Source organism: Phacochoerus africanus, chromosome 8 (assembly GCF_016906955.1).
Source record: "Phacochoerus africanus isolate WHEZ1 chromosome 8, ROS_Pafr_v1, whole genome shotgun sequence".
Classification (NCBI taxonomy): Eukaryota; Metazoa; Chordata; class Mammalia; order Artiodactyla; family Suidae; genus Phacochoerus; species Phacochoerus africanus.
In genome coordinates, this window is record NC_062551.1 from 47,750,104 (window position 1) to 47,765,678 (window position 15,575).

The 15,575-nt window shown below is 56.1% G+C and overlaps 2 protein-coding genes across 4 annotated transcripts; one reads left to right on the forward strand and one right to left on the reverse strand.

The window, feature by feature from the left end:
• Positions 1–45: 45 nt before the first annotated feature.
• SARS2 (seryl-tRNA synthetase 2, mitochondrial) lies at positions 46–11,131 on the reverse strand. Of its 2 annotated transcripts, XM_047793730.1 has the most exons (17): positions 10,815–11,131; positions 7,319–7,414; positions 5,049–5,078; positions 4,795–4,887; positions 4,325–4,393; positions 4,188–4,242; positions 3,877–3,940; positions 3,539–3,644; positions 2,945–2,992; positions 2,629–2,737; positions 2,031–2,076; positions 1,866–1,953; positions 1,676–1,785; positions 917–1,010; positions 727–819; positions 584–649; positions 46–499 (listed from the first exon to the last, which is right to left on the reverse strand). In XM_047793730.1, the coding sequence occupies exons 1-17, from the start codon at positions 11,079–11,081 to the stop codon at positions 356–358; spliced, it is 1,578 nt and encodes a 525-aa protein (XP_047649686.1). In that variant the 5' UTR covers positions 11,082–11,131; the 3' UTR covers positions 46–355. The 2 variants fall into 2 exon arrangements, with proteins under 2 accessions (XP_047649686.1, XP_047649685.1); XM_047793729.1 differs by lacking the exon at positions 4,795–4,887 and having other exon boundaries at positions 4,325–4,465; positions 10,815–11,129.
• A 175-nt stretch (positions 11,132–11,306) lies between these two features.
• On the forward strand, positions 11,307–14,854 carry MRPS12 (mitochondrial ribosomal protein S12). 2 transcript variants are annotated; one of them, XM_047793737.1, is made up of 4 exons: positions 11,369–11,392; positions 11,685–11,752; positions 12,617–12,748; positions 13,989–14,854. In XM_047793737.1, exons 3-4 carry the CDS (start codon positions 12,736–12,738, stop codon positions 14,357–14,359), a joined length of 384 nt encoding a protein of 127 aa, XP_047649693.1. In that variant the 5' UTR covers positions 11,369–11,392; positions 11,685–11,752; positions 12,617–12,735; the 3' UTR covers positions 14,360–14,854. The 2 variants fall into 2 exon arrangements, with proteins under 2 accessions (XP_047649692.1, XP_047649693.1); XM_047793736.1 differs by lacking the exon at positions 12,617–12,748 and having other exon boundaries at positions 11,307–11,392.
• The last annotated feature ends 721 nt before the right edge of the window (positions 14,855–15,575 follow it).

The following is a 15,575-nucleotide window of genomic DNA, read 5'->3' on the forward strand; positions in this document are numbered from 1 at the left end:
TAGTTAGGTTCATTCACCACTGAGCCACGAGGGGAACTCCAAGGCCTCTGTTCTGACCATTTATTGGGGGACTGACTCTTAAGCACTGAGGGCAGGAAGGAGGAAGGAGGGATGGAGGCACCTCCCTCTCTGCGTCCCCGTCCCTAGAAACTCCAAGTCCCCAGATGTCCTGCTGCCTGGTGCAGGCTGGGACGCCAGTGACAAGGGGCACTGACTGAGCCCGAGAAAGCAGGTGCGCCCAGGTGGGGAGCAGACACGAGGAAGGCAGGTGTCCGGATGGGCTCAGGGCACAGGTCCTAGGGACCCCAAGCTCCAGGAGGCAGTGACAGTCCTACTGGCCAATGAGGGTGAGTCTTCAGCCCGAGGCAGCCTGGCCCTGGGGCCTGGTCCTCTGCGGCTGGTTGGGGCCGATGTACTGGAGAGGCACGTGGGTGGGGGCGGTGATCCGATCGGTGCCGAGGTAGGGCTGAAGGGCAGGGGGCACGAGCACCGAGCCGTCCTGGGGAGAGAGCGGGCCTCAGGCTGCCGGCCTGCCCCTGCCCTGCAGCTGCCACCCCTCCACGTGCCATCCTCCCCCCCTCACCTTCTGCTGATTGCTCTCCAGGAGGGCGATGAGGAGGCGGGGGACGGCACAGGCTGTGGCGTTCACCTGGGAGAGGGGCAAAGCTCAGACCGGGGGAGGGCTGGGGGCAGTGCTGGGGTTGGGGGGGAGGGTGCGCGGCTCACTGTGTGGGCGAACTGCAGCTCCCCGGCCTCCGTCTGGAACATGATGTGGAGGCGGCGGCTCTGGAAGTCCGTGCAGTTGGAGGCACTGGTGACCTGGGCGTGGGGGGCGGCGGGGGTATGGATTGAAAAGATCAGCCGGGGTGGGTGCAGTGTCACCCTCCTTCCCACCGAGGGGCCCGCTGGGGCTAACCTCGCCAAAGCGGCCGCGGCCTGGCATCCAGGCCTCGATGTCAAACTTGCGGTAGGCGGACAGGCCCAGCTCCTGCGTGGGCATGTCCAGGACCCTGCAGTGCAGGAGAAAGATGTGGCAGGGGCCAGCGGGTGGGGGGAGGAGGAGGAGATGGGGCAACGGAAGAGGAGGGACCCAAGAAGAGGGACATGGAAGCGATGGATGAAGATGACGACAGCAAAGCAGAGACGGCTGCGTCTCCGGCTCTTCCCCCCTCTGCCCCCGACCTGCTGATCTTCCTTCTATACCGAGAGCACCCCCAGCTTTTTGTAGTGGGTCACCCAGAAAAAAGTCCACACTTCTCAGCCTCTCTGGAAAGCTACACGTGACTGACGGTGAGAGAGGAGGTGGGCTCGTCACGTCCAGTCACCCCCTTAAAGGGAAGGGGTGCATCCTCCCCTCAACCTCCGCTTCCCACTGAGGTGAGGAGCCCCGGACACGCGGACCTGACGGACAAGGTGGCGCCCTAGGGTGGGGAGAAGCAGGAGGGCAGGGGTCTGGTCTCACCACCAGAGCGCCCTGTGCAGCTCATGCTGCCCTTATAATCCTACACAGGATTCTACAGACCTATAGGGAGACAGACATCCTATATGTAATCCTGGCACAGGCAAAAGCGGGCAGAGGGAGGAGAGATGGTGAGGCGCCTTGAGACGGGGGAGCACCTAGCCCGCCTCTGCCCCCGCCCCTGCCATTGCTGCAGCCCCTGGTCCCTCTCCGCACCGGAAGTGCAAGCCCAGCTCTGTCAAGATCTCCATCTGAAGGGACAGGAACTCCTCCAGCAGCTGCGAGCTCTGCTCCAGCCCAGGGCCTGTCACCCCAAACATCTCCACCTGGGGCAGGGCAGGGGCACCAGAATCAGGAGGTGCTAGGCTGCCAGGCTGACCCCTCCCCCGGTCCCAGCTATGCCAACCTTGGTGAAGTGGTGCACTCGATAGAGCCCCCGCGGCTCTTTCCCTGTGTCTGTTTCCGCCCGGTAGCAGGTACTGGAACAAACCATCCTGGAGGAATGGAGTAGGTGGTATTGGGAGAGGGGATGTCACAGGGGGGGACAGGGGCTAAAGGACCTGGGCATCACCTGATTGGCAGGTCCCTGAAGGCCACCGAGTGGTCCATGAAGTAACCTGGGAGGAGAAGGGGGACAGAAGGGGTCAGCCTGGGCCACCACCCATCTACAGGAAACCTTTGTGAGAATTAGAAAAGGCCTCTCAGGAGTTCCTGTCGTGGCTCAGTGGTTAATGAATCTGAATAGGAACCATGATTGCTAAGGTTCAATCCCTAGCCTCGCTCAGTGGGTTAAGGATCCGGCATTGCCGTGAGCTGTGGTGTAGGCCAGTGGCTACAGCTCCAATTGGACCCCTAGCCTGGGAACCTCCATATGCCGCAGGTGCAGCCCTAAAAAGACAAAAGACAAAAGACAAAAAAAAAAGACAAAAAAAAGGTATCTCCTCTGGCTGACACAACCTCATGTCGGGACATGTGGCTGGATCCTCACTGTGCTGTTGTGCAGTAAACAACCTGCACAACTGTACATGTTGGCCCTGGGGTCGCTGAGATATCCTGGGCCCGCGGCCATCACCCTCCAGGATGCTCCTGGTTGTCCTCTTTCCATCCCTCCAGCTCTGAGGACACTGGAGGTGACCTCGGTCCGCTCTCACCCCAAGGCAGATACTCACCCGCAAGTCCCACCTCTGCCGTCCCGGCCAGGTTGAGGTCTTCAAAGCGTGAGGGGTCGATGTTGTAAATTTGGGAGGGGTTGGCATTTGGTGTCATCCCACAGCCTTCCTGGGGAGGAGGCCAGGCCATAGGTTAGGGGACAGGTAACCTAGGTGGCCCCCTTTCTGCAGTCACCCCCCTGGAAGCATCTGGAATCACCCTGGGCTCCCCGTTGTGGCAGGACCCCCTCGACCCAGCCCCAGGGTGGTTTCCTCGGAGAAAATGGGCTGGTCTCCCTGCCCAGGACCCCAGGACGGGAGCAGAATCCTCACTCACAAACACGGCTCCTCGGAGGAGGTCTGGCACCGTCATGGGGGTGAAGCCCTGGGAGGGGGAGGGGCACAGTCAGGACTCCCGCTGGCCCCCAAGCTCAGGTCTGGAGGAGGATGCTGCAGAGGGGGCCAATCTCCCCCACCCCACTCCAGAGGCCTGTCCGCTTCAGGGGAGATGGAGGTGGGTGGAGCGGGGGGCTAAGGGCAGCCGGAGGGGCAGTTCTCACCACGGCCCTCCCTGGGAAAGCCTTCTGGCCGCGGCCAGCATCCCAGGCATTCGGCCCTTGCCCACCCCTTGGGTTTCTAGGGACGCTGTTACCCCCCAGCGCTCCCTTTACACCGTGAGTAGGCAGTGAGGGGCAGGGGTTAGAGGTGCAGGCTCTGGGCTGGCTCCACACACTGGCCAGTGACTCCCTCTCCAGGCCTCCAAAGGGGATAACGATAGCACTCACCTCACAAGGTTGCCCTGAACATTAAACATGGCAATAACACATGTAAAGCTCTGAAAAGAGTGACTGGAGCGGGAGTCACGCCCTCCTCTCCACCCTGAGCCTCTGAGCTCGGCTTCCATGCCACCCCCTCCAGCCCTGGCCCATACCCGGTGGATGAGCTTCTGGAGTGTGAAGTTGACCAGGCCGTGCTGCAGGAGCGCCCCGGCCCCGCGCAGGTAATAGGAGCGGTGGCCAGACACGTGGGACAGGCGCCTGGGAGACAGATGGGCAGACAGGCGGGGCATGTGGGCTAGGGCTTGGCGGGGGGGCGGGGGGGGGAGGGGACTCGAGCACCCCAGGGCAGAGGCCCAGCTGCCAGGCAGGGGGCCGCGCATCAAACATTCATGCCAGGCGAGGCCCTGGAGGTGCCACAGCCCATGCTGAGCCCATGAGGCAGAGCCGGCAGCCAGCTGTTGGGGTGGGGAGGGACGGGCGGGGGGCTCACTTCTGACGGATGATGTCGAGGTTCTCTGCTAATTGCAGGTGGCCGCGGGGCTGGAAGGAGAAAGCTGTACGTGCATGAGAAGCACCAGGGTAAGAGGATGAGAGTCAGGGACAGAGAGAAAGAGGATGGGAGAGACGGAAGGAGGGAGAGGAAAGGGGAGGAGGGAGAAAGAGACAGTTACTCATGTGACACACACACACACACACACACACACACACACACACGTGGTGAGAATGCCCAGGGGCCTCTACAGACACCAACCCTGGTCTTAGACCTCAGAGCCCCCGCCCCCAGCCTGGGCTGTGACCCACCTGGCTTGTCTCCGACCACGTGGAGCACTCGGGCCTGGCTCTCGTCCCCGACAGGCTGCAGGGAGACAGCGGGCGTCACTGGGAAGGTGGCACCAGGTAGGCCCCTGGCCTCCCCCGCTGCCCAGCGCGGTGCTCACCACGTCTGGGTGGGTCTGGTTGGGCAGCCTCAGTGCCCGCAGGTAGAACCACTCCTCGAGCTGGGCCTCCTTGGGGTATAGGAGCACGAGCTGCTTCCGGATCTCCCGGCCACGTGCCCGCAGACTCTGATACCGGGGGTCCTGAGAGTGGCGCAGACAGGGTCATCCCAGAAGAGGGTGGGGGTCCCTTAACCAGCGTGACCTTGATCCTGGCTAGCACAGCCTCCGTGGTGGATGTCTGCTGCTTCTTCGTTTGGCTCAATGTCCTGAATTTCCTTTCAGGAACCTCCCCTCACCACCACATGGCACGTCTATGGGGTCACAACTGTGGCTTGGCCTACTAGAACCTCCATTGCCTTGGCCACTGTCATTGGCTCAAAGATAGGTACATGACCCAAGCTAAACTCATGAGAATCAGCCCTAGGACTATATCTGGAGCTTTCAGGAAAACGGTCCTTTTTGCATCAGACCCTGCCTCCCTTTCTTCCAAGGGGAGAAAGCTGGTCTGGGAATAAAAAGGAAGTAGAACCAAATATGGAGCCAGGACCTGGATTCAGCTGTACCTAAAGCCAGTATTTTTAGTTTCATGATTCAAGAGAGCCTGCTGTTTTTGGTTTTTTTTCTCCTTAATCCTATTTGTTATGCTTTCCACATACAATGGAGAATTCATGACTGATAAGAGTATCCTTGCGGCCCACCCCTCACCAGCAACACGGTGTCATACCTGCTGTACCTGATCGTTGTCCTGGGTGACCTGGTAGGAAAGAGACAGAAAGGGTGATGAGGTTGATGAATCTGGGCATGGGGAGGAAGAGAAAAAGAGAGGTGAAAGGTCAGGGCCAGGGGCTCTGGAATCCTTGCTCTGCCAGTGCCTGTCTGGACCCTCCTCCAGTCTGTGCTTCAGCTTCTCTGTCAATTATGCTGAGAGGAGGCAAGATAACAAAATAGCAATCACGCCCGCAGCTCTGTTTATTGAGTGCTGCCTTATGTGTGGCCGTGGGCTCTCACACAATCTTAATTCTTTTTTTTTTTTTTTTTTTTTGCTTTTTAGGGCTGCACCTGTGGCATAATGCAAGTTCCCAGGCTAGGGGTCGAATCAGAGCTGCAGCTGCCAGCGTACACCAGAGCCAAGCCAACGAGGGATCTGAGTCCTGTCTGCAACCTACACCACAGATCAGGGCAATGCTGGATCCCCAACCCACTGAGCGAGACTGGGGATTGAACCTGTGTCCTCGTGGACACTAGTCAGGCTTGTTACCACTGGAGCCACAATGGGAACTCCAGGATCTTAATTCTTCGTAACCCACTTCATGAGCTGGCATTAACGTAATCCCCCTTTTGTGGATGACAAAACTGAGGCTCAGAAAGGTAATGCCTCTGAGAATGTATGTGGAGACCTGAGACCAAGGGTCTTTGCTACTTTGAACCTTCTAAAGTCCTGAGCACCAGAGGGAATCTGGCAGATCTGTGTCTAAACGTTGGATGCCTACCAGCTGTGTGCCCTTAGGCAAACCTCCTCCCTCCCTGAGCCTCTGTACATGCATCCGTGAAATGGGCTGATAAGAGGAGCTCCCTAGCACAGCTGCTGCATGGCTTCCTCAAGAAGGTGGGTTGTGCTCACTGAACATTAACGGTGGTCAATTTGGTGGTTTGCACTGGCTGCCTGCCTGTGAGGCATGGAGCCCAGGGCCTGGCGAGACACAGTGGGTCCCTGGGAGATGCAGTCAGGGTGGGGAGAGGGGTGAAAAGCAGCCCGGATGCCTGAGTGCCAATCCCACCTCAGCCACTTCTTGGCTGTGAGCCTTGGGCACATTTTAAGCTCTTGAGGCCTCAGTTTCCTCAGCCGTTGCCACAGCTGTGGCTTAGGTCGCGACTGTGGCTCAGATCTGAGCCCTGGCCCGGGAATTTCATATGCCACAGGGCGACCAAATATTTAAAAAAAAAAAAAGAAAAGAAAAGAAAAAAGAGAGCAAGAAAGGAAAGCACCCAGGAGCTCCCTGGTAGCCTAGCGGGTTAAGGACCTGGCACTGTCACTGCTGTGGCCCCTGACCCAGGAATTTCTACATGCCATGAGCGCAGCCAAAAAAAAAAAAGAGTAAGGAAAGCACCTAAAACAGTTCCTGGCACACAGTGTGGCTGTATGCACATCTGCTGTTATTATGACAATTCTCTTTTTTTGCTTTTTAGGGCCACACTTGTGGCATATGGAGGTTCCCAGGCTAGAGGTCCAGTTGGAGCTATAGCTGCTGGCCTATGCCACAGCCAAAACCACGCCAGATCTGAGCTGCGTCTGCGACCTACACCACAGCTCACGGCAACACCGGATCCTTAACCCACTGAGTGAGGCCTGGATCAAACCCACACCCTCATGGTTCCTAGTCAGATTCTTTTCTGCTGCGCCACGATGGGAACTCCTCTTAGAAGGACCCTTTTCCAGCCCTCTGCAGCAGATGGTATCGGCTGTCAAAGCCAAGACCATGTGCCCTCCTTCCTCCTTCCAACCTAAGACCCTGACTCGGTGCCCCCTCCCCTGGTAGCCTGCAGTTCAGGGAATGTGGGCCCTGCCAAGGTGGCTTCTTGCCATTGATTGAAGGTGGGGTGGGGCATCTGGGTCCACGAGACATGAGGGGCCTCTGCTGGATGCCCTTGGAAAAGGCAGTCGAGCCAGAGGAGTCCTGTTTTCTGCCTCTGGCAGAGTCACACGGGGAGATGCTGTACCTCAGCAGCCACCTCACTACCGCTGCCACCATGAGGGGGCAATGGGGGTTAAATCAACACAGCAGAGTTGCAGGTGGAGATGGAGAGAAAGAACCTGGAGTGAGGATGCTGGGGAAGAGCTGCTACGCCTCAGCCTCACGTAGCAGCTGTGCCTGGCCCTGGACAGCTTGTTATGTGAGGAGTGAATGTCCACGACCTTCAAGTTCCTTAAAGTGGGTTTCGTGTTACCTGCAAGAGGGGTACCCTGCCCCTGCCCCCCAGGACTCCCCCACTCACCACCAGGGCCCGCACTGCCTCAGCCACAGCCCTCTTCTCCTCTTCCAGGCTCTGGATCTGCTCCTGCAGCTGCCTCAGCTCCTGCCACGTTGAGATCTGGTGGAAGGTGGGGGAGGACACAGGAGGGAAAGATGCGAAGCTGTCACTGTCCCCTGCCCCTTCTGGCTGGAGCCTCACCCCACCGGCCCCCTGGACTGGGGTGGGGTGAGGCAGAGACCCCTTGCTGTCCCCCAGCAGCCACTGTCCCCTCCCTCCCTTCAGTACTGGAACCCCCTGATGCTCAGCTGGGCACACAGCTGCCCAGAACTAGGACATGCTGCCCAGCTCCCCTGCAGCTGCGTGTGCCCATGGGCCAAAGACTGACCAGTGGACGTAAGTGGAAGTGGCTGGTGTGACTCCTGAGTCACCTCCTTAAGGATAAGCCCCCATCCTGGCCTTTGTCACTCCCCCCGGACTGGACGATGGACCCTGAGGAGAGGGGCACAGGACAACATCCTCGGGGACACAGAGCAGGGAGATGAAAGGACCGGGGCCGAGGGCGCGCAGCTGAGGCCCCTGCCAGCACTCACGTCTCACGTGAGAGCCCAAGAGCACCTGTCCTTTGGGTGGCCCAGCGGCTGCCCCTGTGCCCACCAGTACTGCGGGGTCAGCATCCCCCCCAGCTCTCACTTTTTGGGCACACCTCCTGCTGTGGAGTCCCTCTGTGAGCCCTGATCCCTGAGCAAAGCACTCTGTCCTCTTCCCTGGCTATAGTTTTCCCTACTTCCCCGAGGCTGGAAGCCAGAAGGGGAGTGGGGGGTCACAGTGTGGTCTGTTACCGACTTGGTGGATCCCCCTGGGTGTCTCCTGGACACTTCACGGCTCACCATGTGCAACAGGGGCTCTGGGAAGAACATCTCCCCCCACATCTGCTCCTCCTCCTCCAGGACAGGCCTGCTGGTCCCCTCCTCCATCCAGCCCCGCAGCCGGGACTGCGTCCTGACCTTTCTGCCTCATGAACGTCCATCAGATCTGTAGCCCCCCTGCCCCGACTTCCCCCCAGCCTGCCATCTCCTACAAGGAGCCCTCTGCCAGCCTCCTCGCCTTGAGGCTCACCTTCTCCATCCAGCTGGAGTTCTCATACCATCCTCTCCCGCCTGGAAGCACCCAGAGCACCCCAGGGGCCCTAGGAACACGTTGCCCGCCTTGCTACTGCCTGCAAAGCCACATGCCACCTTCCTCTCCATACTTCCGCCCTAAAGGAGTGTTTTTCAAGCTTTGGGATGGGATCCATTTCTGGGTTACATTTTTTTTTGGGAGGGGGTCTTTTTAGGGCTATACCTCGGGCATATGGAAGTTCCCAGGCTAGGGGTTGAATCGGAGCTACAGCTGTCGGTCTACACCACAGCCACAGCAATGGGGGATCCGAGCCACATCTGGGACCTACACCTCAGCTCACAGCCGGATCCTTAACCCACTGAGCAAGGGATCAAACCTGAATCCTCATGAATACTAGTCCGTTTTGTTACCACTGAGCCAGAGTGGGAACTCTCAGGTTTTAAGTTAATTTGGGGTCTTTCAACCAGCACGTTAATAAACTGCAGAATAACAGACAAAAGATTTACTTTGTAAGGGTACAGGTCGGCAGCATTAAGTACATTCAGACCTCTATGCTTTCGTAACGACCCACCTCTGGAACGTTTTTACCTTTGCAAAAACCTCTGTACCCATGAAACATCCCCTCCCACTAGCCCTGGCAACCACCACTCCACATTCTGTCTCTGAATCTGAATGCTCCAGGTGCCTCATATAACTGGATCACACAGTCCTTTTGTGGCTGGCTTATTTCACTTAGCATGACGTCTTTATGATGCTCCATGCTGCAACATGTGTCAGAATTTCCTCCTATTTAAGGCTGCGTGCTATTCCTTCTGTTTCCACATTTTCTTTATCCACTTATCCATCAGTGGACATTTGGGTTGCTTCCACCTTTTGGCTATTGTGAATAATGCTGGTAGAAACACAGGCACACAGATATCTGTTTGAGTCCCTGCTTTCAGTTCTTTTGGGTACATACCAGAAGTGGGATTGCTGGATTATGTGGTAATTCCATGTTTAATTCTTTAAGGAACTGCCATATATATATAAAATTTAGTGGGGTTTTTTTTTGGCCACACTCTTGGTATATGGAAGTTCCTGGGCCAGAAATCAAATTCGAGCCACAGCTGCAACCTACACCACAACTGCAGCAACACTGGATCCTTAACCCACTGTGCCACAAGGGGAGTTCCCTATATATATTTTATTTTATTTTTTGTCTTTTTAGGGCCACACCCACGGCATATGGAGGTTCCCAGGCTAGCAGGTGAATCAGAGCTGTAGCTGCTGGCCTATGGCCACAGCCACACCAGATCCTTAACCCACTGAGCAAGGCCAGGGATTGAACCTGCGTCTTCATGGATGCTAGTCAGATTCATTTTTGCTGTGCCACGACGGGAACTCCCCCTATATATATTTTAAATTAACTTCTCTGATAGAGTTTTCTGCTGGCCTAGTGGTTAAGCATTTGGCATTTATCACTGCTATGGCCCAGGTTCGACCCCTAGGAACCTGTGCATGCCTCCAGGGCAGCCAAAAAAAAGTAAATTAACTTCTCTGAGCCTTAACTTCCTCACTGATAAAGTAGGGGAAATAGCGACCCCTAGGAACCTGTGCATGCCTCCAGGGCAGCCAAAAAAAAAGTAAATTAACTTCTCTGAGCCTTAACTTCCTCACTGATAAAGTAGGGGAAATAGCGGTACCTACCTCACAGGATTGTTGTGAAACTTAAATGAGACTAATCTGTATAAAGCACTTAAAATAGGATGGCTGGGGAGGAGCTCCAAGAGATGGCTGGGAGGATTCCGAGTTCCCATCATCCTTAGCGCCCCAACAGGGTCTAGAAATATGGTGACACCGGTTCTAGTTCCCCAGCATGTAATATTATATAGGTGCTAGCTTTGCGATTATCATTCGCTGTCTTATTCTCAACACCTGGAACTTAAGGTAGGCGCTCCCTAAATATATTTCAAAGGATTAAATAACACTATTTAACTGCCTGATACCCGTGGGGTAGGTGCAAACTCTACTTTTCAATCTCCAAAGGCAAGAGGCTCCCCTCACCTCTGATTCACATCTTTGTCCCGCATTTCCCTCTGTGGCCTTAGGGTAAGCCTGGTTCGACGTCGGAGCACATTGGCAGACAGTAGTAAGTTCTTAGTGCAGAGTGGGTACTCAACAAGCCATATGGAACAGGAGCATCATGGATATCTAGACTGTAGGGCCTTGGCACTCTACGGATAACTGGCACGTACGTGAGTGCCAAACACGTTTGCTAAACTTGGGAAGAAACTAAAATCCTGCGATAAGACCGCCCCCTGCTGGAGAATATCTGGCACGCCCACTTCGTCCCTAAAGCGAACAGCCAATAAGCAAAGCGGCCAGGCCTGGCAATGCCGGCCAGCGCAAGCGCACTCACGATCGCCGGCAGGTCGTCAGATCGCAGCTCCCCCTTGCGGAGATCCAAGGCGCGCGCCGCCTCTTCCGGGTATGCGCACAGCGGCTCCATGTCCAGCTGAGGGAGCGCGCTGTAGCCTTCACGTGCGTGCTCGTACAGGAGGTTCCTGTCTCGCCTCTCCATAGCGAAGCTTCTCCTTGGGCTCTGGTTGCAGGCACAGCCTCCCCGGAGCCGCAGGCCCCGACTAGCCACCAGAGGCCACAAGCGCCGCACCATGGACGCAGCCATCTTGGAAGGGGGACAAAGAGTCACGCACTCTTCGTCCCGCCCACTACGCGTTTAGACCAATTGTAAAGCAGCTCTTCTCCTCCGGACTAGCCAATCAAGCTTTGGAAGGGGTGAGCCCCTCCCATGCCTCAAAAAGCACTGTTCTGGGAGAACAGTTGGCCGAGATTGACATTATCGTTGCCCAATCGTCATCTGTTCCCCGCCCCTTCAGTGTACCGGGAAGGGCAGAGCCAGCCAATCCCTGCCGGGATAATTCCACTCAGTTAGAGGTCAGATTTGGCGTGTCGGCGGACCCGGCTAGTGTCGGAAAGGTAGACGGGATTCTCGGGTCCTCGAAACCTCCCCGGGTCTCCCCTCAGTTTCCCTTTTCCTCTTGTATGTGAGCAGGGACGGTTGAATCCCCGAGAGGCTATTCAGAACAAGACTAAATTTACGGAGGGACTTTCTCTGTTAGCGGCTTTAGGAGTTGTGGTTATACAGTCGGAGGAAATCCCTTAGATTTAAACGGAAGAATCCGAGAGCGGGATGGGGAGATTTGGCCCTTCCCCGATCACGGACACTTTCCCCTCCTTCTCTATTTGAATCTCTCATCCCCTAAAACAGGGACCCTTCAGGCGGCGGGATGTCCTGGTCCGGCCTTCTCCGTGGCCTCGGCACGTCCCTAAACTGTGGTAAGTAGGGGGCTTGGGCTGCAGAGCCGAGGCTAGGTGAGGGTTATCCCTCCTGGGACTTGCATCCTCTGCCGAGGGAATCAAGGTTTTAAATCAGGGAGGATACACGATGGCTTTTGGCGGAGCTGGTGTTGCAAGGGCAGGGGGTGGGAAGTAGCTGCATTGAGGGCTACTATGGGTCAGGGGGTGTCAGGAGTTTGGGTCGGTTATTTTTTTCAGCAAATAATATTAAATATTTCCCTTGGGTGAGACGTCCAAGCGAAGTGTTGACGTTGTTCATTCAACTGGTATTTTCCAAGAGCCTAATACATGCCGGGCACTGAGAGGGAAGCTTTATTATGAACCTGTTTCTTCCACAAATACCAAATGTTTCTCACAGGTCATGCCCTTTGTGAGATATTCCACCTGCCTATTCACTCTTCAAACCTTTGTTAAGCTCCTTCTTTTTTCTTCTTTCTTTCCTTTTTTTTTCTTTAATGCCCAAATATGGAATTTCCCAGGCTAGGGGTTGAATCGAGCTGTAGCTGCCAGCCTACACCACAGCCACAGCAACATGGGATCTGAGCCACATCTGCGACCTACACCACAGCTCACTGCAACGCAAGATGCTTAACCCACTGAGTGAGGCCAGGGATCGAACCTGCATCCTCATGGATACTAATTGGATTCGTTTCCACTGGGCCACAACAGGAACTCCCTGTTAAGCTCCTTTTTGACATTGACTAGGGATCACAGGGCTGAACAAGATAGATCTCTGCCCTGCTTGGGGAATCTGGGCTAGGTTGACGTGCGGATCCCGTGGAAGCCTCTCACACAGTGCTTAGGAGGCAGGAGGGAGCTCTAATGATGGTGCCTACCCTACAGATGAGCACACTGAGGCCCTGAGGTGAACAGTCGTGCTCGGCGGCGGTGGCACATCACTAAGGAGAGACTTCTAGGAATCCCCTTTGAGGATTCTGCTGTCACTTGAGGCATAAGGATACATGAAAATGGACGGTAAGGCCAGGACCTGCCGTGGGTACAGAGGGGAGTGGGAAGTTTGGGTGTTGAGAGGGCATCGAGCTAGAGGATGCACCTCAAAGCCCTGGTGTGGAAGCTCTAAGAGGACATGGCTCAGGGCTGACTCAATCACCACAGTCTCTCTCTCCATTACTGGGACCAAAACACAGTAGGTGCTCAGTGAATGTTTGCTGAAGAGAATCCAGTGCTGTGTCTTTTAATGTCCTAGTTCCTTTCCATGAGCAAATCTTATCTCTCTTAGAAACATCTCTGCTCCCCAACCCCTGCCTTCCCTCTCAGTGCACTGCTGCCACACTCCTCTTTCCTTCCTTTCCTTTCCTCCCTCCCTTTCCTTCCTTTTTGCTGCCCTTGCAAATTCCCAGGCCAGTGGTGGAACCCTCACCACAGCAGCGACAACTCCAGGTCCTTAATCTGCTGAGCCATCAGGGAACTCCCACTCTGCTCTTTCTGCTGGTGTATTTGTGGACACAGGCTGAGGCTGGAGCAGGGAGAGCAAGGGGGCAAGAGGGGAAAGGAGATCAGAGAGGCCAGGGGCAGACCATGTGGGGCCTTGTGGGCCCCTGGGGGGAATCTGGCTCTTACCCTGAGTGAGATGGAGCCACAGGAAGGCTCTGAGCAGGGGAACAATGTGATCTGACCCAGGTCCATCTGGCTGAGTGGGGAGCAGATAGTAGGAGTAGCCAAACCTGAGAGGAGGAGAGGGCAGCGAGCCCAGGGGAGGGGGAGCCAAGGGTACACAGAACTGGGATGGATGCAGTGCAGGAGGGAGAAAAGCAGGGGTGATGGTATCAGAGCCCTTATGAAGGTGCAGTTGAGAGAATCTACTTACAGGGGCAGGTGGAGGTGTGACAGGAGGAAGCAGGACACCTCCCGCGGGGTGGGGGGGGGTACCCCATAGGGTCGCTGTGAGGCTGCGGGAATTAATGCAGGTAGAGGCACAGAACAGTGCTGGACACTGAGGGAACCGCTTGGGGTTTATCATTATGTTTAAACAGCATTAAAGTTAATGCCTTCTAAAATAAAATGAGTTCAGTCCTCTAAAGTGCTTAAAATAGAGCCTGACCTGTGGTGGTTGCTCAATAATCATTCTGACTCTTAGGGGTGAGTGAGTACCCTGAGAAACACAGGCAGCCCTGTGCGGATGAAGTGGCTGCTGCTACTGCCTGTTCACTGGGATGATAACCCCGCTCCGTCCTGCCCGGTTGTGTCTCCCCAGGCCTCGCCCTGGTCCCCCGGCCCTGGGCCACGCGCCCCATGGCCACCCTGAATCAGATGCACCGCCTGGGGCCCCCGAAGCATCCGCCTGGGAAGATGGGCCCCACTGCGGGCCGGCCGCAGCTGAAGGGCGTGGTCCTGCGCACGTTCATCCGCAAGCCCAAGAAGCCCAACTCGGCCAACCGCAAGTGCTGCCGCGTGCGCCTCAGCACGGGCCGCGAGGCCGTGTGCTTCATCCCCGGCGAGGGCCACAGCCTGCAGGAGCACCACGTCGTGCTGGTGCAGGGTGGCCGCACGCAGGACCTGCCCGGCGTCAAGCTCACCGTGGTGCGCGGCAAGTATGACTGTGGCCACGTGCAGAAGAAGAAGTGACCGCCCGGGACATGGTGGCAGTTGGGTGTTCATGCGGAAGAAGAACTTTCCCCGGGGGCGCCTGCAGTATCCTTGGAAAGCCAGTCCGGCTCTAGAAGGAGCTGGGCCTGGTTCAAACCCTGGCTGCCTCTTCCATCAGGACCACCCTGAACCCACAGTGGGTGGGCCGTGAGCAAAAGGAGCCCCTCTCCCAACAGCCTTGGTGTCCATGCATGGAATGCTGGCACCAGGGACTGCTTCTGCTGGGACAGGACGCTGTACTGCCATCTGCTGAGGAGGGCTTGTAATAAACATGGACCCCCCACACCCCAGGGTTGTGACCTGAACCCCACTGCATGGTATTCGCCCCCCTGTGTGGTCTTGGCAACAGACCTCCCCTCTGGCCTGTTTCCTCTTCCAGAAGAAAACAGCTCCACTTGCAGCACCGCCTTTGTTGGGTTTGGTGAAGATTAAACTGGATGCCTTACATGTGTAACACATGTAATGGCTACTCCATTTTTTGGTGGGGTGTTTTTTTTGTTTTGTTTTTTGGTCTTTTTAGGGCTGCATCTGCAGCACATGGAAGTTCTCAGGCTAGGGGTCAAATCAGAGCTGCAGCTGCCAGCCTACAGCACAGCTATAGCAATGCCAGATCTGAGCCGAGTCTGTGACCTACACCACAACTCAGGGCAACACCAGATCCTTAACCCACTGAGCGAGGCCAGGGATCAAACCCACGCCCTCACGGATACCAGTCAGGTTCACTGCCATTGAGCCACGACCGGAACTCCCTCCCTGGGTCCTTCATTTTATTTTTCTTTAGGACCTCATCTGCAGCATATGGAAGTTCTTGGGCCAGGGTTTGAATCGGAGCTGCAGTTTCAGCCTATGCTGCATCTTGTGGCAACAATGGATCCTTAACCCACTGAGTGAGGCCAGGGATGGAACCCATGTCTTCTTGGATCCTAGCCGGGTTTGTTACCGCTGAGCCACAACGGGAACTCCTGTTTTTAAGTATAGTTGATTTACAATGCTGTGCCAATTTCTGCTGTACAGCAGAGTGACTCAGTCATGACTACTCTCTCTGAAGTCAGGTGGGCAGCAGGGAGGCCCAGTTCCCCTTCCTGCAGCCTGAGGACGTGGGCATGAAAGCCCCGCCATCAGGCTTCCTCATCTGCAAAGGGGCAGTAATTAGAATGTTGGTGTTGAAAGGATTGGTGTGTGCTGCTCCCCTCTG